This window comes from Talpa europaea (assembly GCF_964194135.1).
Source record: "Talpa europaea genome assembly, chromosome: 15".
NCBI classification, from domain to species: domain Eukaryota; kingdom Metazoa; phylum Chordata; class Mammalia; order Eulipotyphla; family Talpidae; genus Talpa; species Talpa europaea.
The window spans coordinates 25896517-25924415 of NC_140083.1; the positions used below are offsets into that span (position 1 = coordinate 25896517).

The window sequence follows — 27899 nt, forward strand, 5'->3', positions numbered from 1 at the left end:
ATTAAAGAACAAAATTTAATGAGTCATAAGTTGATGTTCATGTTTTCTGTGTTAAAAATGGAAATAATACAGATATTCTATTGTGGTATCTATATGCTAGACCTCTATTGATTTAGCTACTATGAATTGAATTTGAATTAATATAATAACTAAGCCTATAGAAGACTATGAAAAATGTTTCTTGACAAACAATTTACTATAAAGGAAAAGATTGATAACTGGATTAGAATATAGGAGAAAATGTGAAGGTGGGTAATTAAATTGATCTGTTTAATATAGTACATTACAAAATTTACTCATCTAGGCACAAACCAATCCATTGGAGTTCATGATATAAAGTTTAGAAATAAATTAAGAACATATTTCAAAGATAAACAAATATGAACAATATATTACTCCTAAAAAAAACATACAAACAGACACACTTACCAGTTCTCTGTTTTTGATTGGCTTGAAGGGCTACTAGCAACTGTTCAAAAGGAGTACATATTTCCAAGTTTTGTACAGAATAATATTTTGCCATCAGAGCAAAGCCTTCTATACTCATCAACTTCTGGGAAGTTTCACAAAATATTTTCGTTAAATCAGTAACACCTTAAAAAAATCAGGATAAAAAGAGAGATGTTAGCAATAATTAAATGAGTACTTAAATGAGTGTGTAAAAAAAAACACTGAATTTTCACATCAAATTATATTTTCATTTTGTTATGAATTTTGGCACTATATCTAATAGTTCAAGTATATTTTTTATTAAAACTCCCAGCCAATTGTTTTTTTTTTTAAATATAGCTTATGATAAGATATTTAAACTCCAAATTAAAATTTGGCCATTTCTTGTTATTCCAAGAGCAAAAAAGAAACTTAAACTCTTGCTAAGTTCTAATTAGTGATTAAGTTTATGAAATTCCCTGGCTGTCCTACACTGAATTTAAAGGTCAGTGTGTACAACACCATTGCTGTCTGTCCACATTGTATGTAGAGCAACAGCAATAGCCCCACTGGTAAAATGTTACTGTAAAACAGTTCCTGCACTATTTGGACTGTGTAGAAATGTGTGTGGATCTGTGTATGTATGTTCAATGCACCATCAATATGAGTTTCAAAATGAATCAGGTTATGTTCAGGTGTAAAGAGTTCATTTTCTCCCTATGGTCAGTTTTAAATCAGACATCCTGTAAATTTAGCACAGAAACTATCAAGATTTTTCAAGTGTTCACTCATTAAGAAGAGAATGGAAAACTGTCATATACTGTTCTGCAAATATCTGGTGCTCTTCTCTGGGAAAGGATCACATACTTTGTTAAAGTCAGGGGTGGCTACATATTGCAAACGTGAATGAACTATGACATTTTCAGGCAGAAGTTTGAAGAGTATCAGAGGATTCACGACATTTACTTTTCCCAGAACTGTAAGTGTGTTGAGTATGGGTCTAGATGAAACTTCCCTCAGCCTGAATCGCCAAGTGACTACAAAATCAATGCTGTCAAATTCCAATGGGCATGTGACAGGTATGAAAAGTAAACTTCAATATTAGTCAGTGAGTTTTTAGGTTGCTTACTGCAGCGTAATCTTGCCTATTCTAATGGTAAACATAGATACACTGATACCCTGGTAGATTTGCTTTTTATTTATTTACTCTCATTTTCTACAGCCTTCTTAACAAGATAACTTACTTATGAAGGTTAAAACAAAGGTATTTCAATTTGCCTGTAGTGGTTCAAGGAAACTCTTCAAATGGAGGAGTATAATTGAGTCTAATCACTGAAAACTTTTTAATAATTTAAAAAAACACACATCCAGTGCATGAATTATTTAAAATATTCACCTCACAAAAAGCTCTATTCAATCTAGGGAACATCTCTGATTTTACCAGAAAATTTATACTATCAGCTATAAAGGCTATTCTAGCATAGCTGAACTTCCATTTTTACTTAGGAATATACAAACATTAACTTAGGCACAACAAACAATGGTGCTCTCTAGCAAAAACTAAAGGCAAAAAAATTGATGAACAGCTGAAGAATTCGAAATAAAATCTACATATTTAAAATAGTATCTTTTAAAAGTGAATTATCTATTAAGTTAGTGATTGCAATGTTTACCAAATTAATTAAAAGAATAAAATTGACAGAGATGTGTAACTGCCACCTTTGGATCAACTAAATAGAAATCTAAACTATAAAATTATTACAGTGAGTTTATTTAACATATATTTTATGAATTCTATAAAATTCTTTGGGCATTTTGCAAACTGAATGTACTAATGCAGCCAAAAGTAATAAAGTCCACATCAAAATATTTAGGCATGATACAGAAGGTAAAACCCAGTCAACTATTAAGCGAGACTCTCAGATTTAAGGGCAGTCTCAACATCCCAAAGTTTCAGGGCAGCAATTTCTTTGAGTGTGATAGAATAAGAGTATTAAATCTCAAAGTGCAAAGGGACTATTATAGTAGTCAGTTATTGGACAATTTTGCCAACAGAAGGAAATGTGATGTTTCTGTTGGAAAAGTAAAGGTTCAAATTAACGTAACCATCCTATTGAAAAAAATTCCAATCCAACCTGAATTGAACACTGTTAATGTAGTTTTGATTAAAGACCTCCCAGTAATTAAAGAAATCTGTAGTTCTAAATTACAAAGATATTAGTTTTTTAACAATGATACTTTTTTTTGAAAGAAGAATAGTGTTATCATTCATTATGTGATTAGACTTAGGACTACAATAGTTTACTCAGATACTCTAGAACTCTGAAAAAAAATCTTTTTGAATTACGGAAATACAATTTCTATATTTTCTTTGTAATCAAATGATCTGGCCTGCAACTTCCATGCTATTTTAGAGATTCAGAAAGGAAATCATGTTAACAATCTTGTCTTTACTGCCACATATATAGTCCTCATAGTGCTTCCCTAGGTAATTTGCTTAATAAATTTGGGTTTGTCAACTAGCAAAACAGAAACCACAGTGTTACTTAACTTACATTAAGTTCATTCTTAGTTAGTTACATTTTTTTTACACAGGGAAAGCTTTGTTTTTCATTTTTTTGTCCACTGCACCTGCATATTATGTGGCTTGATTATTTTGCCAAGATCTCCCTCTACTGGATGTACCTGTTCTCTTTTATTACGTGTCTTATCTTCTTGATTTCCTTTTCATGCACTCTAAATCACTACTCCATAGAGGTTCCTTAAAAGATAGGTTAATTGTGCAGGAGGAAATGAGGGGCAGAATGAGGCAGGGAAAGTTATTTCCTATAAATATGAGATCTGGATAGTTCTAAGATCTATTATGAAAGGCAGAGATTGCATGTTATTTCCACATGTAATCCATCCTCATAGGAATAAGATAATTAGCAAAGAATTGACATGCATGTCTATATTGTGCTAATATTAACATAACATTGAATGCATAAAATACATGTAATCACTTCAAGAAAGATATAAAAGTTACATATAAAGGTGCTGGATTAAGAAAATCTAAAGATAGAGAAATGAATAATGTTTCAAAACTAAAAAAAGAAATAATAAAGATAGGGTTTACATTTAATAAATAAAAATAAAATTTCAAAAATAAATTTACTTGAATGTTATCTAGCCCTTTAAGAAAGAGAACACTGTTAGGAGTCAAAGTAACTTGTCAATATTATTGCTGACATTTATTGTACATACACTACATTGTGCTAAGCAGTTTACATTTAATGGTATAGACTTATAAGGTAGTTACACAGTGTTCTTAATCTCATTTACAGAGGAAGAAACAGACTTAGATCTAGAGGCTGCAATTTAGTCGAGTTTGCACAGACACTAAATGGCAAGGCATGTGAACTGAGGCAGTGTTCTTACTTCCCACATTCGATTAGCAAGCCACAACAGCGAGTTCAGTGAACAAGTGAAATCAGGCAAGACAGCAGTTAAAAAAGCTCTCGGCAGGTCTGTCAGAATCAGTCTGGCAAGAATTCCCTCTGGCAGAGATCTATACAGGTTAACACCTTAAAACAGTTCATACACTCTTTGTTTATCTTCTTAATTCTTTCATTTCTTTTTATTCCTCTCAACACCGCCCTCTCTATCAGAAGAGGTTTTTTTTAAGATTTTAGGAAACTAAAAAAGATAATGTCTACATATAAAAACTGACAAGTGTCTGAAAAGGAAATAAAGTTTCTATAAGATTTTGTTATGTTACAAACACATCTCAGAGATGTTGTACCTTTGGTTCCAGACAACTTAAATAAAGCAAATGTACCAATAAAGCAAGTCACAATTTTTTTGGTTTCCCAGCACAGACAAAAGCTATATTTACACTACACCACAGTCTACTAAGTGTGCAATAGCACACTTATAAAATAATATACATGTCTTAATTTAATAATATACTGAAAATATGTTGTTTTGTGTAGCCACTTTCATCAATGATTTTAGCTAGATTTTTCTGGGTAACCTGCAGCTGTTACATCAGCACTTGCACCTCACACTTTTAAATTTAAACCTTAAACCTCATGAACCAACCTCTGATGGCTTCACACTTTTCTTCTGCAGTTTCCTTACCAACCTCAACCTTCACAGAATTAAAGAGTTAGAGCTTTGCTTTGGCTTAAGGCAAAGTTGTGGTTAGGTTGATTTTCTATCCAAACCACTCAGACTTTCTCTGTATTAGCAATAAGAGTGTTTTACTTCCCTATCATTTGTATATTTACAGGAGTAGCATTTTCATTTCATTCAAAATCTTTTCCTTTGCATTCATAACATGACTAACTGTTGGACACAGGAGATGTACTCTTTGGTCTGTCTTTGCTTTCAACTTGCCTTCTTCACTAGGTATAATTATTTCTAGCTTTTGATTTAAAGTGAAAGATGTGAGACTCTCCCTTTTACTTGAATAACTAGAGGCCAATGAAGAGCTAGTAATTGGCCTAATTTCAATATTTTTGTGTCATAGGGGATAGGGAGACCCAAGAAGAGAGAGATGGGGAACAAGTTGTATGTGGGACAATCAGAACACAGACTTGACAATATTGCCCAATTATTTTATGTGAGTACAGCTCCTGCAATGCCAAACAATTACAATAATAACATCAAAAGATCACATTAACAAGTATAATAACAGCGAAAAAGTTTGAAATATTGAGAATTACCCAAAGGTGACAAAGAAACATGAAGTGAGCAGATGCTGGAAAAATGATGCAAGTGGATTAGTTCAATGTAGGGTTGTCACAAACCTTCAATTTGTGAAAAACACAGTATCTATGAAGCAAAATAAAGTGAAGCACAATAAAATGGGGTATGTCTGTATTCACTTCAAGAAACAAATTAACTGCATTGCTTCATGCCAGTAAAACAATAATATCTTGCATTTAGCAGGCACTGATGAGTGAATGTATGAATGAATGAATGAATGAAAGAAAATAGTTCCTTAATACACTTACTATTGTAGCATCACCAGCCACACAGGGAGAAACAGATTCTGCTAAGAGTCTGTGGTGGTGGTGATCACTGGGGCCATTAGGAGGACTTCAAAAGCACAGTTGACCCTGTTAGAGAGCATAAAATCTCATCTCAGCCCTAATGTAATAATCAAAAGGTGAGTCAAGAGACATTCAGAATAAAAAGAAAATGCAATTATGTGCAAAATTTTGAGTTTTAACTGTTACAGGGGTTTGGACACAACTTAACATTGTCCCATGGCCCAGATTTACAAAAAGAAATCAAACAATACACTCCTAATAACAATTCTCACACTGACATAAACATATTTTGCATTCACCTCCACATGAACATCAAAAAAGGGTCTCCAATCCAGAAGGTCCACAATTGGACTGAGCATTCTCACCCTCCCCAAATCTTTCCCTTCTTCTAATGCCTATCTTGTTTAATAGTATCATCACTTACCCGGTGCTGAAGTTAATGCTCTTCACATTATCTTAATTGCTCCTTGTGCCCTCAATCCATATATCTGCCACCAATCAATCCTAATGAGAATTAGTCTTACCTTTGGGGACCCACCCATCCCACTATCACTGCTATTGTTCAAATTCTATTAACTGTCATGAGGGTTATGCAATTAATAGCTTCACAGGTGATTTTTTTTTCCCTTATCAGTACAACTTCAATAAGCACAAAGCTCAGTAAATGTTAATTGAATTGAACTGAAATTGCTTTCTAAAATAAAAATTTACTTATATTCAATGCAAATTTAAATTGCACATTTTAAGACTTTGCCTTCCACAATTTCCACTTTGGGCTTCAGCCTTTTATACATACTTGATAGAGTTCAACCAAAAGTGAAAGTCACTTTTGCTAAACATGAAAATCAAAGATAGGCATGTTAAATTGTATGAGTGTTTGAGTGTATCCACAATCTTATAATCAACTTAAGAAAATAGATTATATACTATTGCTTTTTAAAATAAATCAATTTACATCATCCAATTATATGACAGGAGACTTTTTACCTAAGTTACTGTAAGAGTCTGCTAAGAGTCTAATAATTTACGGTTGCATGTGAAATGAAAAATATGTTATTTCCACATGTAATCCATCCTCATAGGAATAAGACAGCAAAGAACTGACATGCATGTCTATATTGTGCTAATATTAGCATAATATTGAATGCATAAAGTACATGTAATCATTTCAAAAGCATTTTCATATCTAAGCCATTCAAAAAATGAAATTAAGTAGAAAAATAGAGAAACCTAATCACAGTATTTTAACTCTCCCAGACCCTTGTGTGATATAGGAAAAGGAAATATGATATCACATAAAGAAACAACAATTGAGAAAGTGATTTGGTAAATAAAAAACAAATTTGATAAAAACAATTCAGAAGTGCCTACTGTGTGCAAAGTAGTAACTAACCTGAATAAAGCTAATTTGTTACACCTTGGGATTCATCTATGGGGAACAATGTCTTATCATTTACAAGCATGTAGATATCAAATGCTCAGTATGGATGCACGGAGGCTCAGCAATCCTCATAATTCTTCTGAGAAGCCACAAGGAATGAGCTTCCTCAGGGCCTTTGCTCTTGTTTTTTCCTCTGAGACTATCTACCCTCCAATATTTCATGGCTCGTTCTCTCACTCCCTTCAGGTTTTTGCTTGTATGTCACCATTTCATAAAAACTCTCACAATCCTATTTAAAACTGTAGCCCCACTCTGCTCTTTAATTTTTGTAGCACTTATCAACATCTGACATAGTAAGGGGGCACATTTTTTATTCACTGTTTTATCCTCTGAGCACAGAACTAATGCTTGGTACTCAGTACATACTCAATAAATAAATGAGTAATAACTAGGCTTGAATTCTGGTTCTCAGATTGTCTATTCCTCTATAGACATGAGCTATCACTTATCTGGTCTACAACTTGATTATTCTGTCTATAAAATAGGAGAGGGAAACCTATTTTAAAAAGTTATTATAAGAAGGGCCTCCCCTGGTGGCGCAGCAGTTGAGCGCTGGGCTGCAAAGCTGCCCGCAGCCTCTGCAGCACCGGTTCGATCCCCAGCCACCGGCGGGGGTCCCACATGGTGCGCAGACCTCTTCTGCCATGCCCGCTGCTCCCCTCAGCAGTTGTACTTCGTCAGTCTGCCTGTTCTGTTCCCCAGTTTGGTGAATTCTCTCACCCTCCCACACTTCTGACTGTACCCAGTACATGTATAAATAAATAAATAAATCTTAAAAAGAAAAAGTTATTTTAAGGAATACACATGTATACATATATGTTCACATACATATATACATATACTCATACACATGTATTTACACACACACACACTCTCAGCAGCAGCAACAGCAGCAGCGTAACACAGAGCCTACAACATACTAGGCAACTCCTAAACCATAAAGATCAATAAGTAACTGATTGCCCTAATATTTGGAACTTTATTGGAACCCAGGGTGGAAAATTTTCAAACATTTAGGTAGAGAACATCAAACAGATTACTAAAGAACTTGAAACAAAAATCAATATGGAAACCCAATTTCTAAATGAGGGCCTGCTGGCAGAAAGGAGAGGATGGACTCTGAATGTTGGGAATAAGACCTGCATCACTAGAACGAAGGTACTGCTAGGGACAGGTGAAAGCGACTTAAGACAGAACATGGGTGTTACATTCTAGGTGGGATGAAAGTAGGACTTACTCAGTGTTGGAGACTCAGTGGCTAGGTACTGACCACCATCCAAATCGTACTAATGATAGTTCTTGCTATATTTGTTGTGAAATTTGGTATATAATAATCTTCACTATATCTTAAAGATATGATGTAGAGTTTCATGCTTGCTTTACCAAAATATTTTAATTTCCTATTATCAGAAATCTCTATTTTTAATAAAATAACCAAGCAAGAGGTAGTACATTGCTAGAAATTCAACAACTTCAAACTCCATTTAAAAGTAGCATTTAAGAATAGGTAAATATTTTCTAAAAAATATATTTAAATGAAAAAAATCAAATGTTATTTTGTTAGCAAAATAAAAAAAATCTAGGCTATAAAAGTTTTAATGGATATTATAATTGCAAGAACTTTTAAAATGAACTTAACTTCAGTGCAGTAAGTGCTTTGAAATCAAAGCAATTTCCTTTCACAGACATCTGGTTTCCTAATCAATTGTCATTTCTGAATACCACCGTGGGCTTTCTCTCTCACAGTGCCCTGATAATGCCACTATCTTAGTAACTATAGCTGCCATTGATCTCTTATTGAGAAGATCAATATTTCTTTTCTATATATTGACTTTGGCCTAGACTTCCAAGCTTTCAAGAATAAAGAACTTTTCAACTTATCATTGAGCCAGTGCAGACAAAAAACACTTTCATATCCCAAGAAATATATATAAATGTAAGCTAAATTAAATTACTAATAAGGATTTTGAGAGAGTACAATTAAGTCAGACCTCTCTCTTACACCTATACTTTTTCATTGTGTGTTCATTAACTGGAATTTAATTTCATTTGCTATTCTTACTCTAAACTCCACTATCTCAACATTAATAAAAAATAGATGTGTGTCTATTTAAATATCTCTTAATTGAGTTCATCTGCTAAATAAACAGAACATGCAAAAGGGATCTGTACTAAATACACACTTTTTCTATTGTTTCTACCATATCTCCAGTAGATCTTGTTCTTTAGTTTGCTTAACTTTTGAAAAAATGGGTATAATCTCTAAAAGTTAAATCAATTTATTCTCTAGGGGTCACAATTCAAAAGGATTGCTATATGCGGAATAAACAAAATATCAACCAAAACTTTAAACTCGCCATTTTGAGTTCAATGATCAAGTAAGAGGGGAGAATAAAGCTTCAATAATTGTCACTGGTGTTGTCTACAGATACTAGCCCAACGCTGTGGTTGGATCTGAAATGCAGATTCCCCACAAAAGTGGGGTTGTTTTCAGCACTTGTTAAAGATTGGTTAAATGGATTTTGAAAACACATAATATTTCATAATAAAGAACAAAAAAGTACAAGAAAACATGAAGAATGACCACAAGTGTTTGTCTAAATCAAGATAAATTCAAAAAACTTTGTAACACTAATAATGCTTTCAAACAGTGGTTCTTATTCTGAGATCTGGGAGCTAAACAAGCATATACATCACCTAAAGCTATGTGTAAAGTCTGTGTACATATGTGAGCATACACACCTTATTCTGAGGACGAGGTAGTAGAGCATTCATTTGATTTAGCCCTTTAATGGTCTTTGTGAGATTAAGAATCACTATCTTTTACTGTTTTTTTCTCCTTTTATCTTGCCCAATGTTAACACTATAACAAACAATACAGGTATTTTTCCTCTGGCTCCTACAGACTCTTAAATATTCAGCATATGAAAAGTAGTGAGTACCCAAAAAAGCCCAGGATTAAGTATTTTTTCACTGGTCAATAGCTTTTTTTTTAAAATTTTTTTATTTAAATTTTATTTTTATATTCCCCATATAATTACAACCTCCTTATTTTGACCCCATGCTCTCCTTTCCCTGCCCCCCACCCCCCATAGAGTGTCTCTGGTTCATAGTTGTTTGCTGATTTTGATATTTTCTTTCTTATAGTTATTCTTTTTCCTGGACCCTTATTTAAGTTTTCTAGATTCCTGCTATGTGTGAGACCATCCAGTATTTTTCTTTTTCTTTCTGGCTTATTTCGCTGAGCATGATCCCTTCCAGCTCCATCCATGTTGCTGCAAATTGCATGTGTTTATCTTTTTTGAATGCTGAGTAATATTCCATGGTGTATATGTACCACATCTTCTTGATCCAGTCATCTATTTGTGGGCATTTGGGTTGTTTCCAAAGCTTAGCTATTGTAAATACTAATAGCTATTACTTCTTAATGTAAATTTCATATATCTAAAGTTAATGTAACTTTGAAAAGATAACCCTTTTCTTTCTACTCTTTATTATTAAACAGATCCTCTCAGTGTCCATGGTAAGTTACAAGGCTAAGTTTTTTAGATAATGCTTTAGATATGAAAACATTACCTAAAGAATTTAAGGTACGAAACACAGATTAGTCTATTCCATTTGACAAAATATATTAATAATAAGTGGATGTAATAAATCCACATGATCTAAGTTTAATGAAGGCAAGACAGGTTGCCTTTTATAATAGCCCCAGAGATACCCTAAATTATACTTGATATAGGAGTAAAATGAACTACATAAAAATTTGTTGTTTGACTAAAAATGGATTTTAAAGAGATTCACATTCTGGGAGAAATTGGGGAAGGGAGGGGACTCACTGAAAAGAACAAATAGAAGTTGAAATAAAGTACACTGTTAAAGTTTGTGATCTAAAAAATGATCTTCCTCTTCCAAAAAAGAATTAAAGATTATTTAAGAAAGGAATTACACTTCCAAATATATCTTTGGTAGGAAATATAAAGTATGAAGCAGTTTTATAAATGTAGGGGTTACAGACAAAAGGACAGATTCACTGTGTTAGATAATGGCTTCAGGATCAGCGGATGCAAAGAGCAGTCAATTAAGAATAATAATCTTTGAGAAATAACTTGACAAAGATAAAAGCATCTGTAGTGAAATTCTGAATGAACTGTAAAAAATAGTATCACTTTTTATAATAGAAGTTGTTAAGGCAGATTCTTTCTGTTCTCAGGAAAACGGCATAAAAATTTTTAAGAAATACATGGAAAAGAATAAAACAATAAACAAGGAATAATCTGACATGTCTGTAAGTGCAGGGGGACTGTTAATATAAAGAAAGTAAAAAAAAAAATTGGAATGGGAAATCAACTCATTTTATATAAAAGCACTGTATGGACATAGCTGGAAATTAATAAAAAAACCCAAAGATTGAAAAGCATTTTCTTGGACACTCTCAGAACACAGGATTTTCCTCTCTCACTTACTTTCCATCAAATGGAAAGAAAGGAATACCTGATCTTTCCATTTTGTTTTATGTTAGGATTAATGATATTTTTGTATCTCTACTCCTGGAATGATTTGACATAATTTAAATGAATAACAGAAAATGGATATTTAAACAAATAAAAATTACTCCCCTGAAAAAGGGAAAACAGATTTCAGGACAATACATAAGGAAGGTGAATGAATAAAAGTTGAGTAAAACAGATGGCAAAAATTCTTTCTTTGTTGGTCTCACTTTCTATTTCCAACACGCTTTTCTAGCTTTGCATGTTTTAAATTACATGGGAGTGCAATTTCAATGAATACAAATCACCACCATCACCTCCACCAACAAAAACTACTTAGGAAGGCCAAGAAGAAAGTTAATCTGTTAAGATGCAATAAAAATAATCTGAAAACTCAACAAAATAATAATCTATCACAGGCACACACTTTATTAAGATGTTCAATTAAGATGATGGTAAATTAATTACACAGATGCTCACCAAACGGACTCAGTTTTAAACATTTATTCAGCACCCAATCCTAGTAAAACTTGTTTGATTCACAACAAGAGGAAAAGGGGACGCAGCATATGGTCTCAAAAAGCTGAGAGAAGAGTCCAGGGAGGCCCTGCAGGCGCGCACAATCTTTGAGCAGCCCTGGATTTTGGCAGAGTTGCTAAGGAAGGCTCTGCAGTCACAGGAACTAGATTTCCTGAGAGTTGGATTGGTTTTCCACAACTGATTCTAAACAGTAATTAAAAAAACAGACTTAAAAATACATTCTTATTAATTTACATTGAAGACTGTATTTATACTAATAACCCATATCATTTGCTTGATAGGGTACAGTTTCCTAGTTTTAGAATTACCATTAGAACAAATAAAGTCAGATATACTTGTTTTAATCAGGCTGGGTGTCTGGTTGAGTGTAGATCTATTTCTGTTTCATAAAATATTTTGGTTATCCTCAGAATATCTCTTCCCTCTTACTTTTTTGGAATAATTTTCTATATTGTATGATGACTAATTCTGAAAGCCAAGAGATGACTCACTTGAGAATCATCATTACAATTATTACAGTTTTATAAATGGCAATACTTCCTAAGGACACAGTCTAGTTCCCTTGAAGGAGGTCTAACAAAATTTTATTCTATGAGATATAGGGGATATATTTGTCCTATCAGTAAAACATTCAGAAGCTATCTCTGGTAGTTTTTTTCTGCAGATGCTTAATCTCAGGATTAATGAAATGACTTTTGGAAATTTTAACCTGAAGTGATACCTGTCTAGATTTTTATCTTCAAATTCAGAGTGTCTTACTGTAATAGATAACCTGATTAATGAAGTAGCACATTTTGACACAGGGGGAAAAATGGCTACTCACTTTGATGAGTCAAATTAAGTGACAAAAGCTATCAGTTGGTTCAAATGATACATGAAGATACTAAATATAACATATGCAAATATCACACCAGAAATAACAGATGTCTACTTAAGTACCAAGTTTCAAAGGGTACCGACAAGAACACTCTTAATGGGTCTATGCTGCACTCCATTCACTCTTTTAGAATTTACTTTGCTCATGTATATGCCAGAAAACATCCAGGGTGCTGATTATACAACAATGAAAAAGGGAAATATAGTACCTTTGTTTTTAGAGAGCAAACAATCTAGCTGCAGATGCAGACAAGCCAATAGACAACAACAGTATGATCTGTTTATATGGCAGAGAATACAGGTTGCTACAAGGGCACCTACATTTCCACATGCATTATGACAATGTTTCTTCCAAGAAAAGATGTAATTACAACATCATCACTACAATAATCACTACTACCACCATCACCATTTACTGGCCACGATTTATTGACCTCAAGTCACAGTCTCAGTTCTATGTCAGATTTTATATATTTATCAACTTTAATTTAGACTACAACTTTGCAAGAAAGGTAGTATTATACTTTGGAAGAGGGAAAAACCAGTAACAATTGGCTGTAACAGACAGTTGCTTGCTCAGAGCTGGCCTGGCACTAGCACACAGGCTAGTTTTTTCTACTATAGATGAAAATTTTCACTGTGCACCAATTACCAGACAACGTCTGTGGCCTTAACAACTGCACAATAACAAGTCTAAGCACAGACAAAAACAACAACAGTGTGTTAATACAAAAGCTCCCATGGAGGCAGTCCCATAGAGAGGGTCCCATGGTGAGAAACTGAGGCCTCACGCCAACACACAGCACTGACTAGCCACCTGTGTGACAGCCATCATGGTGACCTCCAGCCTCAATCAAGCCTTCAGCAGCTGTAGCCCCAGCTGACATCTAACTGTGAAATCATGAGACCCCAAACCAGATGCACCCATTTAAAAGGCTCCTGCATTCCTGGTCCAGAGAAACTGGATGAGATTGTGTAGTCTTAAAGTCATCTGCTAGGCAGCAAGACAGCATATAACATTAATATCACTTTGTTTCAAAGAGTGTGTATTTTTCCAGTTAAAAATATCATAAAGCAGTTTGTATAATTCATTAATACTTTATTTCCCTTTAATTCTTAGAGTATTTTTTGTAGTTTATTTTACCATGTTTATTAGTCACTTAATCAAACAGCTGAGCCCAATCAGAACAGACTTTCATTAACTCACTCTTCCCCCTGGGTCACACTTTCCTTTAATTCACTGAAAACAGATACTTAAATCTAACACCAGGGTTCACTTAGTTTCTTGAATACAAATAACACCTTACTGTTTCTTTGCACATCTAGAAGATTTTGGCTAACAGCAAAATTGTGCATAATTCGTTGTATTGAACCTATTTTGTTTTTCAAAGGATTCTGTTGTCATTGTTCTAGTAAGTTAATTTGCATGGAGTCAAGCTGTGTCACCTCCCCTTAGTGTGCAGCAGCTGATGTCTGCTCAGCCTGTCCCCTGAGCTTAGCGGTCACAGATTTCAGTAGACCTACTGGTAAGATTGGGGGACTCATCATGTCCATGGTCACTCTTGTTTCCAAGGTTCTCCCGTCTAAATTTCCAAATGTTTTGCTCATCCTCAATGCTGCCCTTTGACAGGGTATCTCCTCCTCTGGTACTGAGTTAGGGATAAACCCTTAGGACCTCACTCTGTTCGGTCCATGTTATACTTTTAAGTACATTTATTTTCAATGTTTTTCCTCTTATTTTGGGGGATTAAGATTTCTTTAAAATTTCTTTTGGGATGAACAGTGAAGAAACTTGCAGGATTCTGACCAGGCCCAAAGGCCAGCTGGCAGAAGAAATCTACTCAAATGGCTACATTGAGGGTTTTTCAGAAGCAATTTGGTCTCATAAACACCAAATGATTGTGCCAAACATCTGTGAGTGTACTTCACACACTGAGCAATAATTTGGTGCAGCACTGGGAATTGTGTTTATTTGTAACTATTCAAACAGAACCTACAGAAAAGCACACTTCTTGTGAGTCCCTGATGGGAAATCTGTTCTCCTCTCCTGCTTTTTAATTACATCATGCACGCTTCCACCTCAGGGCATTGGGACTCCCTGTTCTCACTATCTGGAAGCCTCCTGCTCCAGACAGCTTCATGATTCATTTTTCTCCCTATTTAGATTTTTCTTCCCAGAGTCTTCTCCATGAGGTTTTGCTGGAACAACCTATTCAAAACTGCAAACATGATTTTCTCCTGTTTTCCTTTTCTATTTGATTTTCCTCTACAGCACTGTAGGGTAAAGAAAATATCAGGCTTTTCTGCCCTTCCGCCATCAGGATAGATGATGGATCCTTGTCCTGAATGCATGCCTGATGGCGGGCACCTGGAATAGGGTGTGGGCATAGGTAGATGGGATTCAGTTGAGTTAAGACTGTGCTTTTTAAGGGCGGCATCACGGGGACGCCAGCAGCAGCAGCAGCAGCAGCAGCAGCAGCAGCAGCAGCAGCCGAAGCCGAAAGAGAAGCCGAGAAGCAGCAGAACGAATGCTAGAGAGCCCAGATAGAGTGAAGACTTGCTGGGGGGGCTGGGAGGCCTGCCAGCCTCCCAGCCCCCCCAGCCAGCACCCCTGCCTGCCATATGCCTGGTGAACCCCAAATAAAAAACCTGCAAAACTATTGAGGACTCTGGCTCCTCCTTTACCCGATCTGCATGGGATCAGAAAAACCTGCACTGTGCCCAGTCCGGCCCTTACAAGCACTTTGCTATTTAATTGTCTACCTCTTTCCTCTAGAACTGGGCAAGTTAGGGTTAAATAGGCAGCTTCAGGGACAGTGTAGGCAGAGACTTTGGGAGAGTCAAGGGAGGCCTCAGAGTTAAGGGTGGAGAAAATCAGGAGGGCTAATAAGGGCAATAAGCATAAATTTTAGGATACCTTGGACAGAGAGGTAAAAAGAGAAACTCTAAGAGCTCGGAAAATGGGCACATTGCCTGGAGAAGTATAGCCACTAGGAGAAAGAGCCAATCACAAAGTAGGTTGAGATTTTAGAATAGAGGAAAAAAAGGTTTAAATACCCCTAGACACAGGCCCACAAAGGCTTTCTTGCCCCTCCCAAGTACAGCATACCTGGGTGTCTTTGCTTTTTTCCTCTAAATTCTTTCTTTCTTAAAGTTTGTTTCTCTCTGCTTACTTATCTAAAATGTCTGCAATTCCTTTTTATGGCTTCATGGGACAAGAACCTGGGGTTGTTCAAAGGCTAACAGAGCACACTGGCATCAGAATGAAAGCAAGATGAAGGGAGAGAATTTTGTTTTATTCACTGCTACTTACCTAAGTCTTGAAAAGTGCTAGCCCACAGAAGACCTTCACTAAGTGTCTGCTGAATGAATGAACTTCCACAAGGTCACAGGCATGGTTAGTAAGTGGTAGAACTGAAATATGATCCCTTGCTGACTCAACAGTCTAAAAATTTAATGCTAAACTATACTGTAAATAATAACTAACAATTCTTTATACCACACAAGTCTGGTCGAAGGATTCTAATGCTCTTCAGATCTCAGGTCTTAATGGAAAGAATGCCCATCATTACATAACTTTTTATAAATGAAAATTACTATTCCTTAGAAGCATAAATTATAAAAATTCACAAAATACCATTTTTACAACTGAATATTTTATATAAAGAAGCTTGAAGGGTCAAAAGTATTTCAGAGATGGAAAAACCAGCCTAGATAAATGCAAAATTGGTTGTAAGTTTCTCTCAAAAGATATTAGCATTTTATTCCTATCCTAAGAGAACAAATAAGTTGTCATTCATTCATTCGCCAAACATTTCTTAGGAACCTACTCTGAACATGCTTTGTTCTAGATATTAAAGATATAGCAGTGAAGGGCCTCCCTGGTGGCACAAGGAGTTTAGCACAGCACTGTGAAGCTATCCACGGCCTCTGCAGCACGAGTGCTCTGCAGCACTCCCTGGCTGCCGGCCAGGGAGTTACCAACATGGCGCAGCAGACCTCTCCTGTCTTGCCTGCTGCTCCCCTCAGCAGTGTATTTCAGTCAGTCTCCCTGTTCTGCTCCCCACGCTGCCTCTGGCAAATCCTCTCAATCCCCGCCTCCCTGTGCCTCTGGCCTGTAGCCCAGTTCTTACATGCATAAATAAATAAATCTTTTTTTAAAAAAAAAATATAGCAGTGAACAAGACAATTCTTTCATTTTTAAAGGGGAAACAATAAAAACAAACAAAAACAAATAACAATGTTATAAAAACATTTGGTTAATAAATGTTTTTTTTTAATTTTTTTTAAGATTTATTTATTTATTTACACAAGCACTGGGTACAGTCGAAGCGTGGGAGGGTGAGAGAATTCACCAGAACCAGAGCAGGGAGCAGAACAGGCAGACTGACAAAGTACACTGCTAAGGGGAGCAGTGGGCGCGGCAGGAGAGGTCTGCACACCATGTGGGACCCTTGCTGGCAGCCGGGGATCGAACCAGTGCTGCAGAGGCAGCTTCGCAGCCCAGCGCTCAAACTTTGCGCCACCGCGGAGGCCCAATAAATGGCTTTTGTAACTAATTACTAAATAATTCAGATAGGCTTTCATTATGGTGATGAAGACCTGAGACTATAGAATCAAATGACCTATGTTTGACTCTCCACCAAAGACTATTCTGGCAAATGAAGCCCTAATGATGCAATTTCACAACTAAGGGAAAATAGAACCCAGCTCGCAAAGATGATATAAAAATTAAAGGAGAAAATATGCAAGAAAATAGTACACTACAGATTAAATAATACCATATAATCCTATTATTATTAGGACATGTGAGAAAATCTAATTCTTACATTGTATGAAGTCCATCCTAGACCCATGTGAAAGTCTTGAGCTTCCTACATCAAGGTAGTTTGGTTTCTTCTTTTTGGAAATTATCATGAGTAATCACTTGTTCATTCATTCATTCATTCAATGAATCTTCACTGCATTCAATGTATAACAGGTAGGGGCTGGAGAATACATCAGTTTCCTGGACAGATATGGTCTCTGCTCTTTCCTTAAGAATGTTACATTATCGGGCCTCCCCTGGTGGCGCAGTGGTTGAGCACTGGGCTGCGAAGCTGCCCGCAGCCCCTGCAGGGCGGGTTCGATCCCCGGCCACTGGGCGAGGGTCCCACATAGTGCACAGACCTCTCCTGCCGCCCGCTGCTCCCCTCAGCAGTGTGCTTGGGTCCTTCCGCCTGTTCTGTTCCCTGCTCTGGCTCTGGTGAATTCTCTTACCCTCCCGCGCTTCTGACTGTGCCCAGGCTTGTATAAATAAATAAATAAATCTTAAAAAAAAAAAAAAAAGAATGCTACATTATCATAAGTACTAGATATAAGGACAGCGAATGTAGAGCTGCCTCACTTTTCAACAATTGTGACTTTAAAGAAAACGATATTTACTAGGTCCTTTTATAGGTGGCCCCTCTGTGGTGTTTTGCATTCAGAAAATACTCAATGAATAAACCTCATTAGCAAGGGCAAGGCTGGAAAAGCATGAAAGCAAAGCAGAAGGCCCAGAAGCTCACTGGAGTCCCTTATCACCCTACATCCAAAATATAATCACTTTAGTAGAATCTACGTTTTTCAGGGCAAAAAAAAACTTAAAGAACACATGAGCTAATATACATCCCAGCTCTTCACTACTACTAACACCCTAGTCCACAACATAGTCATTTCTTTCCTGTACTACAGAAACTTCTAACTACCCAATTAGCTCTCGCCTCTCTAATCTATAGTCAAGTAATTTGTAGGGTCATCTTTCAAATGAAAAATTTTTTAGTTTGTAGGTCACTCCACAAAATGGCTCCAAGGGCTGAGAATCCCTCCATGGCCGGGGAGCTGGGCGCAGGACGCTAGGCCCCATCCCAGCCTATCCCCTGACTGCCAGCTCACTCAGGCTTTCGTCCTGAACCCCAATCTGCCCTCTCTTCAAGCCTGAGGGTCTCTGAGGTTCCCAGGCCCAAAATCCAGGCCAGCTGGCAGCTTCTCAGGCTCCTGCTAAGTTAAAGCAGCGCCTCACACAACATGCATCACATGCATTTTTTGTTTTCTTCTTTTGTTTTCTTTCATACTTTGAAATTACCCTTATGTATTTCGTTAAGTGTTGATTTAGCTTCTGCATGTTTCATATGGAAGTTACTAGAACTGTGAAAGCACGGTCCCCTTGTTTCCTCCCGAGCAAAAAAAAAAAAAAAAAATCAAATTACTAAGTGAATGAATTCCCCAGCCTTGTTTCTTATACTTTTCTAAAATGTGGAAATGCTACAGAGAAACCCCAATATAAAACAGGTTGCCTGACGGTGGGGCCTAACCTGCATGCTTAAAAGGGACTTACACTGCAGGTACACACAAAAAGTTAACAAAAGTTATTTACAAGGAAAGGGGAATGAGAAAATGTACAATTCAGGGAGAAAAGAGGGAGATAAATTCTTAAATAAGTCCTACCCATTCTGCCAAGCTGGAATCCCAAATGACCCTCTACCCCCAAACCAAACCTGCCTGGCTAAGATCATGAGCCAAGTGCCCGAGGCCCCACTAATATGGCTGGTTTTATTTAAAAACTGAGAAAATGGCTGCATAACTCTGCCCTTAAGTCTTTGCAACTTCCCTTTGGGGATCATGGGATTTGTAGTTCCCAGTGTCTTGATGGAGTGGGAGTGGCATCCACAAAGCCTGTATGGATTTCATTCAGGACATCCTTTCCTCCTAACAGAAGTACACAAGCACCCAGAGACCAACTATGGAAGGCTCCCCGGGCCAGCCCAAGGACAAATCCGCCAGCCCCACCTCTGGCCCCAGCGCACGCTTACCTGGGTCCTCTCAGTTCCTCTCAGTTCCTCAAGAGGGCGCGCTTCGCCGAGGGACCTTCGCTCCGCCTCCCTGCCCGCCCCGCCCACCAGCCACTCACCTGGTCCCTCCTCGCCTTCCACCAGGGGGCGCGCCGCTGCTGGCCGGGCTTCCTCTGCCGCTGATTTCCTCAGCACGGCGAGTACGAGGTCCGGGGGCAAGTTGACCCTTTGCTCCCACACGGACTCGGTGTAGAAGTCTACCGTATGTGCATTGGAAATGGTCAGGGCCTCTCTCAGGAACCGCACCAGCTCCTGCAACTTGGCATACAGCGCGGATAGGTCCTGGGTCACTGGGAGCGGGGAAGAGGCCGCCATGACGCTCACCCTCCAGGGCTGTAGGTGGCGCAAATGTGGCCCCAAGAAGACCGGGCGGAAAGTAGCACAGGCCGGATAAGTAGAGCCCAGATCTGTAGCCCAGCCCGGGTTAGTAGCGCTCAGAGCGGCACTGTAGATGGGTGAGTGATTGCTTGGGCTTGATGACGTATTTTGACGGCGTCCGTTGTAGTTTTCTCGCGACGCGGAAGGTATGTCATGGCGCCTGTGAAGCAGGCCGCATGGTGGAGGAGGACGGGGACTTTTGGGACGCATGGCGAAGAAGTTTCTCCGATCGGGTCCAGGAATAAGAAAGTAAAACAGAGGACGTGGCGACCTAACCATGCGCAGGCTTTCGTGGGGAGCATTCGTGAGGGTATGTGGGAAGGGAGGCTTTTACGAGTTCTCAGGCCTGCTAAGTCGTAAGATACGTGATCCACTGAAATACAGAAAAATGCTTTATGAATGAGATTCGCCCCTTTTTAGAGCGGAGGAAGGCATTCCTACAAACTCTGGGTTTCTTAGAATTCTAGATGGGAAGGCGAAGCAGTGTTTCTGACTTTTAATCTTTGACCGTCTACCCTGACTTCACCGCATTCTTAATCAGAATCATTTTTCTCTACATTATTCTTACTTGAAACGTAGCTGAGAACATCTACGGGTCCATCTGTTTATGTATTTGAATTTGTGGGTGTATTACTTAAAAGACTGAAAAGTGCCAAACCTTTGCTGATTACAAATACTCCAGAGCATTCCAGTCTTCTCTAACTGAACGTCATTTTCTTAGCTTTGTGTTTGTCATTTTTTTTTTTGCTGTCTGTAAGCACTTTCAAACCCCATTAGGAATGTAAAAATCGTTTTAAGAAAGGTATACACTATTTTTCTGTCTTTTGTGTTGAATTATTTTTCAAAAATGATTGTAGAGTAGTGAGAGCCTCTAAGTAAAAGAATAGATGAATTAAGGTATTCGTTTTATTGGGGAATGCTATAAACCAGTGCAACATCTTCGTCGGTTTGGGGTGGGGGTGGCGGGAGAGGGGTCTTACTGAGTATCTGTACAACCAGATCTTTTTTGCCTGATCTTTTTTGCAGGGAACCAAAAGAATTAGTTATTCCATTTGCTTAAGCTTGTTTTCTTGAAATAGTCTTTGGAAACGCCCTTGTGATTTTTCATTGTAAATTAACAGCTGCATTTTTCATCCAGCTTATTTTTTGAGAAAATAATTTATGATTGCTATTCTTCCTTGTAGGGCAAGGCTTTGCATTTCGAAGAAAATTGAAGATTCAGCAAAATTATAAGAAATTACTATGGAGGGAAAAGAAAGCTCAAACTGCACAGGAATCCCAGTTCACAGACCGATACCCTGATCATTTGAAGCATCTCTATTTAGCAGAAGAAAAAAGACTGAGGAAGCAAGTAAGAAAAGTTGACCAGTCTAGGTCAGAACAAATTAATCAAACACTGCCAGAAGAACAGTGTAGCTTTGATCAGACTTTGTCTGAGGAGCACTGTAGCACTGACCAATCTCAGCCTGAAGAAGAGCTTAACGAAAAAGTAAAGTAAGTATTATTTTCTTTTGAAATCCTTTGTTTTAAATCAAAGTAATATCTTATGAAAGATTATAAGAGAGTTCATGTCAAAATTGGAATTTTTCTTATTTAAGGCACTATAGAAGTTACAGTGTAACTAGGTGAAACTGTTCATGGAGGTTTTCTTTTTGTCTTAAATGACTGAATTGGGCTAGTTTAGTGCAACTGAAGAAGTAATATAATGGGAATTAAAAGATCTGGGTTTGAATTTCAGTCTCTTAAATATATTTAACTTAACTTGGACCTGGTTAATGCCATGTAAAGGGGATCAAAGGCTGTGAAAGGACACCAGGGTCATAGAGGTATAAGAATTCACCAGAGACAATATGGAAAGTATAAAAGGTGGATTTATTGAATTCCTGTGGAGAGATGGGGGCAAGACAAGAAAGTGCTTGTCTGACCACTGAAAGAAAAATTTAGTTCTTTCCCATACTCTGAGTTTGTAGGCTATCTCTAAGATTTAACATGCAGGTCTGTGCTAGCTGCTGTGTACTCAAGTGTCAGGCCTTAATTAGTCTCTGTATGCCTTTAAAATTTACATCAGTCTTTAATGGCTACGGGTGGGCCCTATACCCCTGTTTCAATAATAATCATTGCTTCCTTTATCTACCCAAGATCTCAGAGTCTGGTTTTTGTGGTAACTCTTCTGCTACCTCAGCCTGTTTAAAACGTCCCATCCTTGTGTGCTAGGCAAGGAAGAGACTGTATTGTTGTTGTTGTTTTTTTTGAAGATTTTTTTATTATTATTATTTATGTATACAAGAGCTGGGGTACAGGCCAGAGGTGCGGGAGGGTGAGAGGATTCACCAGAGACAGAGTGGGGAGCAGAACAGGCAGATGGACCAAAAGCACTGCTGAGGGGAGCAGCGGGCGAGACAGGAGAGGTCTGCTGTGCCTTGTGGGTATCTCCCTGGCCTGCCAGCAATCGAACTTGCACTGCAGGAGCTGTGGACAGCCTCACAGCGCTGAGCTTAACCTGCTGCATCGCTGGGGAGGCCTAGGACTGTGTTTTTAACCCGATAAGACAAACAGTTTAACATCTGCTATTAATAATTATCAAACTAATTTTGGTTCAGTACTAGTGTAATGATTAGTAGAATGAACTCTGTAGCTGGTGCCCAATATCCTCTAAAACAAATGATAATAAGTGCATAATTATAAAAAAATTATAATTTAAAAGGTATATGGTACATAGGAATTGATACATGAGGGTTAGCTACTGCTACTTTTATTATTTTTTTTAAATATTTATTTATTCATGAATACAAGAATCAGGGTAAAGGTCAGATGTGTGGGAGGGTGAGAGGATTCACCAGAGACAGAGTGGGGACGACTGACCTAAATACACTGTGGGGGGGGGAGCAGCACGCGAGACAGGAACGGTCTGCCTTGCCATGTGGAATTCTCGCCAACTGGCCGGGATCAAACCCGCACTGCGGAGGCTGCGGACAGCTTCACAGTGCTGCATTCAACCGCCTGCGCCACCAGGGGAGGCCCTGCTATTAATTTTATTAATCTGTATTTTTCTCCCAGAGGGCATGGGCTTAGTTGCAATTAAAAAACAAATGGTATAGATTTCTGAGAGTTTGGTTTTGTAAGAGTTAGTTTATAAAGCTATCTGCACATACCTCAAGTTATGAAAACATGCTAAAATTTAAACTTACAGGGAAACCAGCTGTTATATAGGACTATAGGTTTTTACTTCAACTAAATTCCATCTTCAAATTGTGAACTATTTTTACTAAAAACAATGGAAAACAGGACCCTAGGATAAAATGTATAGTTGGGGATAAAGGCATAAGTTTGTCCATAATACTGAATGATAGGTATAAACTCAGGCAAAAGATAAGCACTAGGAATGCAGACATTCTCAGTGATAATTGAAGTGAGGTAGGTTAAATCATGAGACAAGATTCTTACCTTCTTAGGAGGGGGAAATCACACTTTTAAAGATTTCTTACTTTGAGGGGAAAACAAGAAAAAGTTGTCATTGAAGAAGTTAAACTGTTGTAATTGGAGAAAGAGGGGAGTACAGTGACAGCTAAATCAACAAAGAAAGGTTATGCAAAGTAGGCGTTGGTCATCTACCAAATACTGTAAAGACAGGGAAAAGAGATTCAGAACAGGTCTTTGGATTTGTGGTCTAGGCAATTATTGGTGACTTTGGAGAGAGATTTTCAGTAGATAGCCCTGATTAAATTTTCAGCTTTACTTACCTGTGTCATCCAAAGCTATGGTCATGGGTTTGCCTGCTCAGAAAGAGTATGACAACTAAGGAAAGAAAGACCTGGGGGGAAAACGTGGAGTAAGAAAGAAGAAAAGGCTCTCAAATGTCAGACTGAGAAGGAGCAGCTAGAACGGATCAGGGGAGAAGAATGTCGCCAAAACTAAGGGAATAAAATTTTCAAAAATAGTTAATGATCAACTAAATGAGACTGAAAAGTACCTGTTGACTTGATCATCATTTTTGACTTGAATGTATTGCATCATCATTTCTGTCTTGGTCAGGGTAGTTTGAAAGTAGTGATCGCAAAAAGCAAAAATCAGATTGCAAGAAGTTAAAACCTAACAGAGAAATGACGATGGTCTCTTTACTGTTCTTATACTTGACTAAGAAAGAATAGGAATAAGCAATTGGTAGTTAAAAGGGGATAAGGATCTGATGATAGGTAATTTATGCTTTTGTTTACTTTGAGAAGGCAGCTACTGAACTGTGTCATAGTGCAGTCACGAAGTTGGTGGAAAGTTGAGAGATAGGGCAAAGGAAGATTATTAGTCAATTGGATATCCTGAGGAAATGGAAGGAATGTGGGCCTTTGGTGGGTAAATCATCTATTCAGGGTTGGACATGGGGACTAGGTCCAAGGTGTGTCATGTATGACTGAATAGATAAAGTGGAACAGAAATGAGCTGGTCAGAGAACTTTATGAAATTAATGTTCATGTATTCTTACAACTTCCACAGCATCCTTCAATTTCATGCCTTTTCAGTCATTTCTGCCACTTATAACTAGTTAACTTTTTCTGTACTCATTTACTCATTTCTGCGACTATATTTTTGTTGTTTGTGCATTTACCAATGACATGAATGTCATGTTTCTTTTATTTTAACTCTTTGTCCCTCTATTAATTTGAATTAAAGAGATTTTATTATATAAGTACTATATTTGATGAAATTGTGTCTTTGTTTTGGTTATGCTGTTCCCAATTCTTATGGCTTAATGTCCTCCTTTATCTTATAAGCTTCATTACTATTCCAAAGAAAAATAAAAAGAAAACATCAACTCAGAAAGCACAAGAAGAATATGAACAGGTACAAGCTAAACGTGCTGCTAAGAAACAAGTAAGATCTATTTTTATAATATTTAAATTGTTTTTTCCTTATGTCTTAAATATGTTATATATATATAAGCTGTACTTTTTAGTGTGGGGCATATGGTATGTCCTGTGTAAATATTAGTTGAATAATTAATGGCCTGAGCAGAAATTTAAATATATTCAAATTCCTTGATTATGTTACTGAGGAGAGGCAAATATTAATATGTCTATGATAGGATTTTAAAATATTGCTAACTGGGATAATACAAGTATCTGGGACAATGTTTCCCGGCATTATGTTCCAGGACCCAGTACTTTTAACCAGTACCTCTAGAGATTCTTATTAAAGTAACACTTGAGAATCACTGATTTAGGAAAAATATAGGTTATTTTCATAATTTTGCACTGAAGCAAGTAAAACCCAAAAGGGAATGTGTTAGAATAAAATATTTCTTTACTAAAAGGAGTTGTTCTTTCCAATTAAAAAGCATACTAAATTAACTTAGCAAAAAGTTAGCACTCTATTATTCAGCTTTATTAACCTATCACTTTAAATTTAAAGTTTATTGCGTTATTCAAAAATACTGTAAAGATGGCACTGATATAATTTCTTTTATGTTTTAGTTAAAGAATTTCTATAATTAAAAATCTGGGAGTTCAACATCTAAAATTTTCATTTTTAGAATGGAGGCACATTATGATGAAACAGAAACATTTCTCCATGAAAATAATGAACCTGTTTCTATATCTTGTTATTTTGTTAGCTTGTTACATTCTGCTTTTTTTCCCCTAACCAAAAATATTTGATATTTGCCACTTTTGGAACTCAAATAACATATAAAATATAATAAGGACCATTACATTGTAAAACTTTTAATGACCATCTAAAATTCCCTTTATAGAGAATGCTAGAACTTTGTCATCATAAAACTGACAGTTTCTTAGAGCTTATAGATTTCAAATGTTCAAAAAGTTCAGTAACATTACCCATGAGAAATCAAAATTAGTAACATTAATTAAGGATTCATAATTCATAAGACTATTTAAATTTTTTAAATTTTGTTCAGAGAAACTCCATTGAGGTAAACTAGACTTCATATACCTAAATTCACAAATTAGTTCCAGATATTTTTGTGCTCATTACAATTAATGAAGTACTATACTATGTAAGTTTAAGTGATATGTAACATAGCATAATGTAAAGTTGCACAGACTTTGAATTCACAAGATCTGGGTATGAAACTTGGCTCTACCAGTTATTTGATTTGTTGGATAAGTCACTTCCGTTATCATTGCGCAACAATGCCATGTCTGTGTGATGAACATAATAACTAGCATAACAAGTTTTAAAAGAATGGAATGTGTTATATTGTTTGTGAAAGCACTTTGTGAATTATAAGCCACCGTACACAGCACTCCGTACACACTGTCCTTTTTTGGAGCTATACTGTTGCGTGGAAATTGAAAAATAGTGCACATTGTACATTATTTAGGAATGTTTGTCGCATCCTTCTATTTGTATTTGGTAAGGTTATAATATAATGCATTTCAAGTAGTGCTTTTAGGGATTATATATAGCTATGAATTGAAATTGAAAATACTGAATTGAATGTAATTTTTCCTTACACTCAAATGAACTTGCATATCTTAGCAAATCATATGAACATAATTATAATGCCTAGCATACTGTTTTACACATATATAGTCAGTAAATACTTCTTGAATTAAATCTGTCAGATGGCAAATTTAAAACTAATACCAAATACTCTGGAAATGAAGATTTTCGTGTTGTATGAACTAGATAACCTCCAACGTCCCATCTGCCTCTTCAATGGATGTAATTTAAATGTTAAAAATCATAACATAAATGTTTCCTTTTCTATGCTCTAATTTTAATTTGCATACAAGTAGTTAAAATTGTTTAATCATTTCTAGATTGTATGTTATAACGTGTATTATAATGTAAAGTATGAAATTACTCATAGCTGAAGTTTGCATATTGATCTCAACATAATTACTGAACTTTATTGTTTGTTACTAATGAAAATTACATGTTAATAATTTCAGGAATTTGAGAGAAGAAAAAAAGAGAGAGAAGAGGCTCAAAGGCTGTACAAAAAGAAGAAAATGGAAATGTTCAAAATATTGAGCAAAAAGACTAAGAAGGGCCAACCAAACTTGAATTTACAAATGGAGTATCTTCTTAAAAAAATTCAGGAAAAAAATTAAATCAGTTGTTTTTTTTCTTAGTGATGGGTTAAAATACCTTCTGTCGTGTATTCTTTTGTATGGGTGACATACCTTCTAACAACTAAATTTGTTAACATAAACTAAGTTTTTAAATTGAAATATCAAAAGGCCAAATAATTTATTCTTGTAAAAGAAAAGTTTCTTAATTTGCCCTACACTATATGCCAAGTTTCTTACTTGCTTCTAGAGGAAGTTTGACTTGAAGAACTGAAGAACCTTTTATTTGAACAACAAAGGTTCAGTATATTACTTTTGTATTATATGAAATTCAGATGAAATAAAATGTTTTGACAACAAAAGAGCAGAGCTGTCGATGAAACATTTCAAATATCTTTCATTTTAGTATTGTCACAGTTTTTAAGTTTGATTTAATCATGAAGGCAAGCCTTCCTTGGACTTTTTATTTAGTTATCTATTTGTTTGTTTGTTTATTTATTTATTTATTTGATCAAGCACTGGGTACAGTCAGAAGCGCCAGAGGGTGAGAGAATTCACCAGAGCCAGAGCGGGGAGCAGAGCAGGCAGAAGGACCGAAGTACACTGCTGAGGGGAGCAGCGGGCGGCAGGAGAGGTCTGCGCGCCATGTGGGACCTCCTCCAGTGGCCAGGGAGCAGCCAGGGATCGAACTGTCAATGCAGAGGCTGCGGGCAGCTTCACAACCCAGCGCTCAACCGCTGCGCCACAGGGGAGGCCCTATTCAGTTATTTTAAATCAAGCAGATATTTCAGGGAGATGGGGATGGACTTTCA

General features: G+C 36.7%; 2 protein-coding genes across 2 annotated transcripts in view; one reads left to right on the plus strand and one right to left on the minus strand.

The window, feature by feature from the left end:
• Positions 1-20020, minus strand: part of METTL25 (methyltransferase like 25) — an 87239-nt gene extending 67219 nt beyond the window's left edge. Inside the window, exons 1-2 of the mRNA XM_084255099.1 lie at positions 19741-20020; positions 430-594 (exon numbers count right to left, since the gene is read on the minus strand). Coding sequence (XP_084111225.1) covers positions 430-594; positions 19741-19996 — 421 coding nt within the window. The 5' untranslated portion in view covers positions 19997-20020. The remainder of the gene's footprint in view (positions 1-429; positions 595-19740) is intronic.
• Positions 20021-20176: 156 nt separating this feature from the next.
• CCDC59 (coiled-coil domain containing 59) lies at positions 20177-27167 on the plus strand. Its single transcript, XM_084255201.1, has 4 exons — positions 20177-20369; positions 21244-21553; positions 24826-24925; positions 26968-27167. The coding sequence occupies exons 1-4, from the start codon at positions 20213-20215 to the stop codon at positions 27127-27129; spliced, it is 729 nt and encodes a 242-aa protein (XP_084111327.1). The 5' UTR covers positions 20177-20212; the 3' UTR covers positions 27130-27167.
• Positions 27168-27899: the final 732 nt, after the last annotated feature.